Below are 12466 nucleotides of genomic sequence, written 5' to 3' on the forward strand. Positions count from 1 at the left end.
AGGAAAGTCGGCTGTGACTTCCTCGTTTTTCAGACAACTGATAAAATCCAATTTTACGAACTTCTTATTGTAAAAACAAAATGGACATAGAATATGCTTGGATATTAAGACAGGGGGAAAAATGTCGTCAACATGTTAACATGAAACTCGTGTATTGGCCAGTTCGTTAATCTAGAAGGAGGGGAGTTGCTGGGGTAAAGGGGGTGGAACAGGGGAATCGTTATTTTAGCCAAGTTTTACTTTATTATAGAACATGAAAATCTGGTGTGAGATTCAAGTAATAATAAATCCATTGTAACAACAATTTATTTAAAATTACAATAACTTTAATTATTGAAAAACAAGATTATGACAAACAATTCTAAGTGAAATTTTCCCCTCAACCCCAATTCCCTTTTCCCCCTCTTCTTACCCACTTCCCTATCAGTTACACAAAAAAACAAATGAAATTAATTGGCTGAATAGCAGCCCCTGGATAAATTAGGCTTACCTGGTAAGTGTGATGACTTTTGGGGTGCCTGTAGTGACCACATTGGGGGGTAGGGATGAGTCAGGGGCTCCCCCACCAACTCCAACACCCCCACTCGAGCCACCAGCCCCTAGACGACGCTCTCTATTTCCAACCTGAAAAAAAATATATTAAATCATACATTCAATGGTTAGCCACAAAGTTGTGTATTAGTTAAGACAGTTCTTCTGTATAGCCACTAGTTACAGCTAAGGCACCAAGAATTGAACTTAGCAAAACTTTAGAGTATAGTCCCTTTCGTGGCAACGCCTCTTAAGTGGCGATTTGTCGTATTTTCACAGTAGCTTTTCTTCTATTTCTAGACCCTGCGGGGCCAATTGCCTAACCCTGCGAGGCAATCAACTAACCTAACCTAAAATAACCTATAAAAAGATTCGGCGAATCGCCCCTGAAGAGACGTTGACACAAAAGGTACTATACCCAAACTTTATTGTTGTTGTGTTGCCTATGTTTTATTTCAAAAAGAGATATGACAATAGGATAGCAAGATATGTTCATAATAAGAACTCAACGTCCTGTTAACTAATGGACAATTCTTTAATAGTCCTTTCCAATCGTAATAAACTCTTTAGGACATTACACTGTCAAGAGAATGGAATATTATCTATTATTTCTACCCTACAAATATAACAAACATCAATCTTATAAGAATACAAGAAACGCTTTAGTTCTTTAAAAGGAAATTATTCTTAGTTCAATTAAAAGCCATTATAAGGTGAATGTATGTATTTAATATTGATGAAAGTTATAAAAAAAAAGATTTTTCCTATCTATGTATTGTAGATGTTTTTTCTATGAAAATTAAAGGGGGGAGGCGGATGTGCCACTTTTTGAAACCAAAACTAAAAGTCAAAGGAACTCAACTAAACAAAGTGTTACAGGTCTGACATTTTGCATGGCAGTTGCTTCATAGGGGTACAATATGGAACTGTGAAGAAACGGCGGCGCAACCGCCGAAAACCGCCGAGAATTGCAAAAAAAAATTCGGCGGGAAACGACGGTTTTCGGCGGTTGCGCCGCCGTTTCTTCACAGTTCCATATTGTACCCCTATAAACCAACTGCCATGCAAAATGTCAGACCTGTAACTCTTTTTTTAGTTGAGTTCCTTTGTTGACTTTTAGTTTTGGTTTCAAAAAGTGGCACATCCGCCTCCCCCCTTTGTGCAAATATTAAGTAAACTTGTGTTTGTTTATTATTGTTGTAAATTCTTTGCAGAATATAGAATTTATTTGAAGATCAAATAATGAAAGAGGACAATGTTAAAATATTAAATATTTAGTTCAGGAATGATTAGAATTGAAGATAAGTATGAAACTTATGAAGAGATTCTAATCAATTAAAAGAACAGGAAAGACAAAGATTTAGAGCTGGAGTAAAATGATGTAAAAGCTTAAAAGGCACCATATCATACAACAAGAAGTTCAATTGCAATTATGAAAAACAATTTCCCCCCTTCAGTAGATAAAAGGTATTAGTTGAAAGGTTTTTAAAATTCAATAAAATAAAACCAATTGAATGGTTTTTAGCCTACGTATAAAATAACGTTATAATAAAACTTTGGGTACCAGTGTAATAAACAATGTCCCCCCACATCCTGCAATTTGATGGATAACTTGGATGTTAATCCTAGTCGGAGAAAAAATAGTTAATTATCGCATCCTATTATAGACAGATTTCTGCGGTTCTATTCCAGCGGATATTAATCGGTTTCGAAGCCATACTGAAATAGTTTTTCTTTGGGTTTTATATCCTATTGTCATTTTGTTATGTTTTTGCGTACATATAGTTTGTTACAAATAGCAACATAAGTGGGATGCATAAAGCATATTAAACTTCATTATTATCAATACATTCATAGGATAAAAGGATGATTAAACAAATAAAACAAAAGTCTATTCGGCATTACTAGCTCTATATGTAAATATGGTAATATACTAACAGAATTTTACGTTTTATTTCTGTAGCACGTCTGGAAGTTGCAAGTCTTTTTAAAAATTCGAACAGTTATTTATCGCATCGTATTACAGACAGCTTTCCGCAGATATGAATTTTATTTAAATATTTGTGAAAAATTGTCTGTAATACGATGCTGTACATGATTTTCACTATGGCTGAGAGCCAGTTCTAAACCAGCGGATATAATCAGTTTAGAAGAAACCATACTGGCCAAAACATTTTTTGGGGACTTTTTGTGTTAGGGTGAAAACTTTTCATATTCTTTCCTTTCCCTTGAGACCTGGGTATGCAAAACTGTATAATGCATTATTGACAATGGTTTGATAAAAAATGATGCTATCACACAGAGAGGATTTATACTTGTGATAATGACACTATGTCCCTCACAGCAAATGGATGTACAATACACGTGGATATTGTGACAGAGGAAAAATTGTCGTCAATGTAGTGCCAACATGGAACTCATTTATTGGGCAGTTCGTTCATCCCATAGAGGGGTTTGGACGGGGGGGAATCGTTAATTTAGCCCTCTGCAAGTTTCACTTTATTATAGAACATGAAAATCTGATGTAAGATCCAAGTAATAATACATCTATTCCCACAGCAAGTGTCCAAACAACAAGGATAACAAAATACATGCGTAGAAACGGAATGACAGGAGTAATAGAGAAGTTGCGCATTGGTCAGGTGATAATCCGTAACAAAATTAGCCATCTATCCTTAATAGCAGCTAAGTTAAGTAAATAACATTTCTTTCTCAAAAAATAGATGCTCATATTGCGAAGTATCGGTCAAAAATACTTCAGTACTAATTTGTTTTTATTATCCTTATAACTAAGTAACAGGATCTAGTGTGTCTGTACCGAAGGATCTCACCAACCTCTTAACCGATATGGTTCTCCTTTATAGAGTAGCTTCTCATAAAAGCTGGGAAGATTCACAACTATTTTAGAGAGGGTATCACCACACTAATAAGAAAAAATATATATATGTATGACCTAGCGGCCGTATAGATATTTTTTGGTAAACACCTGACCTTAACATAGATCGAAGAGAAAGCTAGAGAGAGGTGCGCCTCTATAACATAATATATAGATTGCTAATATCATTAGTGGGTTTAATTCATTTTTATCCCGCATTTTTATGCTATAGTGAATTTGTAACAGTATTGCAAAGACACTTCTGGTAAGTGACTGAAACTTTACATGAATACAAATACTTTAAATTGAAAAATAAACAAGAATGAATAATCCAAAACAAAGAAGCTTGCTACAAGAATAAAGGTGAACCTTAATAAAATACTAATTCATATTTCATTACCAATGACCTATCTATATCTTGATTGATAATAATTTCTTTGATATTCTAATTGATATATCATTACTTGGATGTTGCATAAGATTTTAATGTACTCTAATAGAGTGGTGCTTGCGGCTGGCTAAGTTAACGATTCTCTATCCTCTCCCCCCTTACTGAATGAACAAGCTGACCAATATTAACAAGATAAATTGACGACAACTTTTCCCATGTCAGATATAATAATATCCATTGATATTGAATAATAAGACAGTAAAAATTATAGAAAAGCTTCGTTTTTAAAATATTTTCTATGTAAAAAGAATAAAAATGAAGGATGCACCATATTCTACAAGTTATAAATGATATGTCATCTAACATATACCAGCTACTAAACTTAATAAAGTAGTTTATACGTGCTACGTCGCCCCTAGCCTCGAGACCACTTTAACAATTCCGAAATATCAAGCTTCAGGCAATAAAATTAGATATAGAAATAGTATGTTTATTAAGATGTATAGGTATGTGATAGATTCTTTTTTTTTGGGGGGGGGGTGGGGGTTAAATCTTACTTGGAAAGTGTAAAATGCAAAAATCTTCCTAATTATCAAAAACTAAAGGGAAGGAACTAAAGTGCGAAGCAACCCCAATTATAGTATGAGAGGGGTTAACACCTCTTGTCTATCATCAATTTTAAGACATAAAAACCTTTAAAAATTACCACCCTCAAAAAACATCATTATTTGATTATGCTTAATATGTGTTTTTGGGATAAATTACCACCAACTATATCCATTACAAAAAATCTTTTTACTGTCAAAAATGCCACATTCCAATGCAATGCTTTTATTTTGAAATGTCACATTTTATATTATCAATTCTACGAATATACATGTGAAGCTGGTAATAGGTTATGTTTAGTATTTAGTTATGTAGATGTTAAAATGTCGCTTTAGCTACACTCACAGAAGAGGTTCATACATTTGGGCAAGTTAAACAATATGCACTTTAACAAGATTAGGTCTCATGAAAACTTATGCCTCTTTGAAATGAAAAAAGATGATTGTTCTTCTGTATAGACGTCTTCAAATTACTTATGATACTTTAGGAGGAAAAAAGGAAAATCTGAAAAATGGCGAAAATACGCCAAAGTACAGAACAATAACACTCTACCACTTTGTCAGATAGACATCCAAATACTCCATATAACGAGTGGAACTGTACCAATAGCTACATATTATTCTACCCACCTCATATTAATGTGCTTTTGTGCTATTTTAACAAATTAAAAATATTGCAAAATTGGAGGAACACCAACTAAATAGCCTCGTAGTTTAAACATAAATATTTTGTATGTGAAACTGGCCCCAGGTTATGCTGAAAAAGAGAATAAAAAGAAATGAATTTACATATTACATACAAGCTCAAGAATAAAGAGAGTTAGAACACAAGGTTTGTGTGTGTGTGTGTGTGTGTAGCAGAGTTGTTAAAATCCCAGGTTTTTAAAGAAAACGCAGACTCAGTTAGTAAAAAAATCCGGGCTTTATTGGTTTTTCTGGGTTAATTAGAAATATTAATTAAAAGGCTTATAAAACTAACATTTTTAGAGTTCTAATGAAAATGAAAAGAAAATATTCAACTAAAAATAAGAAATTTGTAGGAATCCATTTTAATTTACTAAATTTACTACTAACTTAATATATAATAAAACCCTCCGGGGTATAATAAAACTACCCAGAACACACATAAAACACGGGTTTGGGTTTTTGGGTTGGGTTATGGGTTAACAATCCTGCTGTGTAGCCGTCATTTCTTTGTGTTTGCACATAAGTAATCATATGTAGTATGACGAGACACTTATGTATGTCATGGGAGGTCCTCATTATTCATTAAGGTTTTATAAAAATTAAACAGGAACATGCTAAAAAACCACGAGCTAATTTTTGGTCTTAGTGCCTTCCTAAGATCTAATAAAAAGACATATTTTCCGCCGAACTAACTATAAAACCGTACAAAATAAATATAATTTTAATTAGAAAATAAAATACAATAATTCTCCAATAGATTACAAAATTGGGAAAGTAAACCTTTAAAAAACAATGTTTTTTTAGTTTTTATTAATACCTTGATTTTTGAAGAATGCGTGAATATGTAAAGTTGTTGCCTTTAATCTTCAGAGACACAGCAAAAAATTTACATAGTCTATCTGTCTACCTTTTTGTTTCAGTGTTTATCTTTCTATCTACCTCTTTGCCCTAATGTTAATCTATCCATCTTCAATCTACTCATTTCCAATAAAAATATGCATTAGCTAACTATATCTGTCGATTTGTGGTAGTGGTTCTATTGTGGTATTCGGCAACCGTGAGCCATGTCTATGGCACCCCTGATCTGGGGTTCGGTGGAGGGTCAATGGCCCTCCCCCGAGTCCTGGGGAAGGGGTCTAGTGACCCCCTCCCTACGCTTAGAATTAATGATTTGAATCTGTCATGTTTATTATGGTTAACTGTATTCTTAATTCTCCCCCACCCTTTCCAGGGATGGGGGAATCATTATTGCCCAAACTGACCATTGTATATATATTATTTATGCTTTTATGTTATGATTATTTATTCCTATCCATGTAATTATTGTTTGTTGTATATAACTCCAGTATCTCTTAACCCTTCAATAAAGTGACAACTGAAAGTAGATGTTGATCATTATCTAGTGAAAGCTAGAGAAGCGTAGCTTCTCTATAGTAAGGTGTCCACGTCTGTCACACTGCCGTAATCTAATTGAACTCCGGTGTCTGCCATTGATCCTCGGCGGATACCACAACTTTGGTGACAGCTGTGTGAGATTACGGCGAACCACAAGTGTAGAGCAGACGCGCATCTGAGGCTAAGGTACTCCCAGCAGTGAATCTGGCAAAACTGACGCAAGCAACCTGAATTACCCACCCTGGACAGCAAAGTTTAACTCTGCATCCGGCAGTTGTGGAAGCAAAACAGCGAAATCTGACGAATAACCGCGAGCAGCGCTGATATCTAACGGAGAATTGAGCGCCAAAAGGGCTGAAACAGGCCTGCGGACCGGCTGAAACAAGCCAAATACGTGTAGACGGCTGAAAATAGGCCAACTTTACTGCAAGAAATAGCAGGATCCGAACCAGTGGCGCTAGCAGGACGGGACATTCCCTGCCGCCGATAGGCTGAAACATGCCACATAGCTGCAAGCTGCGAGCTAACATACGGGTGTAGTGCACCAGAACAGAGAAAAACTACGTCAACCCCGAGTATCCTGAGAAGCTACAACGCAGCCACCCATCTAGAAGACAGATATTATATCACATTTGCAGGGATTACCACCCTAATGTGATGACCAAACAATAGATTTATGAGCAAAGCTTGGCAAACAAATTGTTGTGTTGTGATAAATCTAAGAATAGAACAGGCTTGGATTACTGTTTATTGTGATAACAGCTAAAAATAGAACAGAGTTGGTCAACAAATCTGTTATGCAATTGTGATAAGGACAGCAATAAAAGTTAGATGTAATATAATCAAAACAATCTCAAGCCCACAGCACAATAACAAATACACCCCTTATTCCAAGGGAAGGGGAGGGGGCCCCTCTCCAGTTGAAGACAAATACAATCAGGGTTATATAACAGATAAGCCTAAGATTAAGAAGCAGAGGCCCCATTACACCAACACACAGTTACCCCCTCCCTCACAGTGGGAACGGCCGGAGTTACCCCCGTCCCCTCACGCGCTTCCCCCTTCCTACCCACACTAGGCTAAGTCCGTCTGTAGTGTGGAGCTAGCGATCGGATATACAGAGCGCCATTCACGGGTAGCGCAACAAAGTGCGGAAAACATCATAAATCCAACGGACGAAGCGGACCAATGAGGGAGCGAGCTGAGGGGTGAGAGCGCGTTTTCCCCGTGTGCGCGGATTTGACGGCGCGAACGCGCGTTACAAGGACAGAAGATTCCACGCACACACACACACACACACACACACTTTCACACCAGAGCAGAGCTACTCCATAGCATCTAACAGGGGTATTTTTAGCAAATAAAGAATTGCAAGTTTCTTTCCTCCTAGCTCTAGTGTGATAAGGGAAAACCCAATCAGTTCCTGACAGCAGTTCAGACCCTCAACATCTATCTACCTCAACACCTAACTATTGATAAGTACAGCTAAGTTATACCTTTGCAAACTAAAACTCCCAACCTAGTGATACAAACAGTGTTGGCTGTTAGGCTAGGAAGCCTCAAGTGACAACCCATTCATTGTAGTCCTGTATAACTTTGTGCCCGCCGTTTCACCGTTGACCCAATGGACCAGCATCAAGTCCCAGGAGGTGACCAAGCCCCAGGATGGCTCCAGGATGACCCTCAGCCGGCCCCAGCCGAGTACCGCAAGCTGATGCTGAGCAATCTGCCGGAGTATAGAGGGCCGCCCAAGCAGTCCTGGTCGGCACATATCCGCCGACTGGAAATGTCATGGGCGGCTTACCGCGTGCCACCTCATGATTCCCTCAACCGCCGCAACGCCCTACTACTGTCATTGGTAGGGCAAGCGGCGGAAATGGCGTCCCATCTGTTTGGCGAGGCAGGCCAAGCCTTGACCTACGAGCAGGTCAAGACCGAGTGTGAATTGTTATTTCGTCCTGCTTTTGAGTCCCAAACGCTTAAACAAGCGTTTAGGGACTACAAGCAACACTCGACAGAACCTATACAGGCGTACATATCAACAAAGTGTGCCTTGTATAGGGACGCCTACAATCATGAGGATCTTGAATTGTTGGTGGACGAATTAAACCGTGGAATTCGTAACGCCAATGTAAAACGCCTCATGATGAACCATGAAATTGCGAGTGTACCTGAGTACACTCGCAAGGCCATGTTCACCGTGACCATGGTTACTAAGCAGCTGAAGGAGGGTGTGTGCTTAGTCGACTCGACCGACGGGCTGACTGGATCTGCCTGCATCCAGTTGCCCCAATATGACGAGTCGGAGCCAATGGAGATTGGCTCCTTGGCTCCGGGTCTCCACCAGATGGGGAAGGTCGCTCCAGATGACAAGGTTCCAGGCCGCTGCTACCGCTGCCAGGGGAGAGGCCACCGAGCTCGAGACTGTCCAACGCCTGTGGAAGTTAGCCTAGAGGAGAGGCGCACCCAGCCACGCCGTGACCGTTCTGCCAAGTGTGAGCGTTGCCACTATGACGGCCACACGGCGGCCGAGTGTAGAGCTGACTGGGCCCAGGTAGCCAGCCGCAGGCGCACCGCCGACAAAGGTGCCCCTCCAGGGAAGCCCAGCAGAGTGGCCCATATGGAAGGGAGCGCGCCCCCAGCACCACCACCGCAAGCAGCCGCCTCCAGAGCTGCGGACCGAGCCGATGGGATGCCGCAGTTCGGGACTGTCCCAGCTAGGATCAACGTACTGGGCGGCGCGGCTGAGCCCAACCGGGTTGGCCTAGGCTTCAGTCTTAACCATCTGGGGCCAGAGCTGATACAGCCCAACAACATAGCCGAGCCAGAGGTGCTGAGGCCCCAGCATTTCAGTCTCAATATGATGGAACCTGCCCGACCGAGCCTACCCAGCAAGAGTGGAGGGGCGCTGCCCAGCGTCCCTGAGACGGTGTATGGGGAGGCCCTGGCAGCCGCTGAACGAGAGAGGCAGGAGGTGCTAGCCAGCACCTCTGCATCGATGTATGGGACGCCACCCGGCGTCGCCACCTGGGATGATGGGGGGGTGCTATCCAGCGCCTCCCACCGTGTGCCTGGGGCGACAACCGTCGCCGCCACCGAGATACCTGGATCCTGGAACGAGCCAGCCTCCAACCTGATGTCTGGGGCGACAACCGTCGCCGCCACCGAGAGACCTGAGTCCTGGAACGAGCCAGCGGTCCCAGAGGAAGGGGTGACACCCGTCACCCCCAGCCAGCCAGCGCCACCAGCCTGCAGGGAGAGCCCAGCTACATGCCAGCCAGCGCCACCAGCCTGCAGGGAGAGTCCAGCTACATGCCATCCAGAGCCCTCTACCAGCCACGGGAACCCAGCGGCTCACCATCAGGATAAGTTGAATTTGTTAAATGTATTGAATCCAAAACCTTGTAAACACCCAGCCTTGCCTGTGCCCCCTGCACTTGAGGCTGGGGAGATTGAAAATTGGGAAAATGAGGGCTTGCCTGTGCCACATGCACCTGAGTTCCTAGGGCAGGGGAGGGCATTGAGTAAGGGCGAGCCTGTGCCACATGCACTTCAGCCCCATGCCACTGGGCATGCCTTGGACCAGGGAAGGGAGCATTTAGGGCTAGGGGAGCCGACACCCAGGCAAGTGCCAGTCGCTTGCCAGTCTGTCATTGGGGAGGGTATCGGGGTGCCTCGGCCGCATACAGATAACGCTCAATGGAAATTTGTGTCTAGCCAGGAGCAGCCCAGCCGTGTCCAGCCCCAAGAAGCAGCCGTGACCAGAGCCGGAGATCCCCAGCCGTGTGCACGAGGAAGATGGTTACCTGGAAGCCTCTCCCATTGGTGGATGGTCCTGTGGGGCCTCCTGCTGGCAGCCGTGTGGCCTACAACCAGCTACGTCCTGGTGGGGTGGGACTGTGCCAACCCCACCCATGTCACGTCTTACAACAAAGAAAAGATGTGTGACACGGAGCCCCTACACCAGGAGGTGCCCCTGGGCCACGACATCCACGTCCTGCAGCAAGTCAAGGTGAGGGAAACCACTGGGTTCAGCTGTCAGCTCACCGTGTCCCAGTGGACATTCAGGTGTGGGGTATGGGGTCACCTCAAGGTGACCTCGGTCCCCACCCTCATGAGGCCAACCAAGATAGACCCAGAAGCGTGCCGAGACCTGGCCAGGAACCGAGTATACACGTTGCCAGGCAAGACCCAGCCACTGACGTTCCAGCTGAACCACCCCTTGTTCTTCACCGTTGATGTAGTGGGCGCCCTCGTCAACAGCCCCGAGGGGGTGGGTTGCGAGGGGGAGGACGTCCACTTTGAGGGCCAGCTCTACCGCAATGAATTAGTGCTCCAGGAGCGGCGGCTGCTGGTCAAGGAGGAGACCTATGTGGTGGAGGATGGACGGGTGGAGTCCCAGTCTGACCACCTGACCCTCGACTGTCCCCATTCTGAGCTGTCCTGTATCACTGGGGAAGCAACCTACGTGTGGGACCACCTGGGAAGAGATTGCCCCTTGAGGCTGATCCGCAGCCTCCAGCCCAGCCTGGTGAGGGATGCATATCTGGTTGACCATCAGGCCCAGTTTTTCATCAACATGACCAGCCCCACCTCAATTGTGAACTGCGACTTCGAGGCCCATGCCACCAACCATCCAGCGCTGTTTGTGGCAGCTGACCCAGCCGCGGCTGCGCTGCCCCGAGTGTCGGCCAGGGATGTTGACGTTCCCCTCCAAGCACAGATCCATGCAGGTTATATTGGATTCACCCTGGAAACACGCATGAGGAGCACTGCAGCAGAAGAAGTAGCGGCCAACTGCTGGAAGCTCCAGCAACTAGATCCGGCCCACCCGGTGCGTGTCCAGGGGAGCACGTTCTCGGTACTGAGGGGAGACATCCTGCTGCAGCTGACCTGCCAAAGGCACAAGTATGTTGTCCGCGAACACAAGGAGTGTTGGGACAAAGTGCCAGTGGAGCCCACCGGTTTTGTAGACGCCGTGACGCGGGTATACAGTGAGCACGCCACCAAGATTCCCTGTTCCTCCACCTACCCCCTGACTGTGCACGCAGAGGAAGGCTGGATAGAGTTGACCCCTGCTCCCAAGAAGAGGCCACCCCCGCTGGATACGCCCAAGCAGTTGTTGACAGACCCCTTAGATGACTTCAGTTCAGGTGGTTTGTATCCACAGGCTGAGTTGAACGACTGGCAACAGCTGCTGGCGTTCCCAGCATACAAGAGTGCCATGCTGACCGGCCTATCCTATGGCTCCTGCGTTCAGCAAGGCAGCTGTTCGGCCACAGGAGACCATGGGATAGTGTCCTACAACATTGACCGACTGGCGGAGGAAGGAGAGGCAGCCCTGGATGTCTGGGCAGGATTTAGACAAGCCATCCACGAGTGGGGAGATGGCGCCGCCATCCTGTGCTTGCTGCTGCTGATCCTCAAACTGCTGGGGGACCTCACCATCATTTCTCTGGCAGCAGCACAAGGAGGAGTCCGGGCAGCCCTGAATGCGATATCACAAGTGTTCCTGTACCACCCAGCCTTGTATAAGAAGGCGATGGCTAGAGCCAGGCTCAACCATGCCAAGTCCCGGGACTTTTCAGTGGACTGGGATGCCATCCCCATCGGCAGGGAAGCAGCCGAGGAAATGGTGTCTATGAAATCAACGGACAGCGGGCATGACCGCCCAGGTAGACCAGGACCGCCCTCTGGCAGACCCCGCGGCCCCTCAGGAGGACAGGCCGCTGCTCAGACACTCAACCTGGCAGCCAGTGCCCCAGCCGCTGCCAACAACAACCCGCAGGTCCCACTGCTGACCGTTCCAGCAACAAATGTGCCACCACCAAACCTGATACCTGCCGGCGCTGACCAACGTATCCAACCCAAGGCAGCCTCTGCCTTCTACCCCACATTGGGAGCCCATCAACCCTAAGAAGATACTCACCACTAGGATTCCATTGAATCATTATCGTTTGTATATATTTTAGCCCTAAGGAG

The 12466-nt window shown here is 44.4% G+C and overlaps 1 protein-coding gene across 1 annotated transcript in view; it reads right to left on the minus strand.

The window, feature by feature from the left end:
• The window catches only part of LOC145304402 (multiple PDZ domain protein-like), an 88914-nt gene that overhangs the window by 30659 nt on the left and 45789 nt on the right, over positions 1 to 12466 (minus strand). The window contains exon 23 of the mRNA XM_080146288.1: positions 491 to 624. Coding sequence (XP_080002414.1) covers positions 491 to 624 — 134 coding nt within the window. The remainder of the gene's footprint in view (positions 1 to 490; positions 625 to 12466) is intronic.

This window comes from Acartia tonsa, chromosome 2 (genome assembly GCF_053477335.1).
Source record: "Acartia tonsa isolate MP-2025a chromosome 2, ASM5347733v1, whole genome shotgun sequence".
NCBI lineage: Eukaryota > Metazoa > Arthropoda > Copepoda > Calanoida > Acartiidae > Acartia > Acartia tonsa.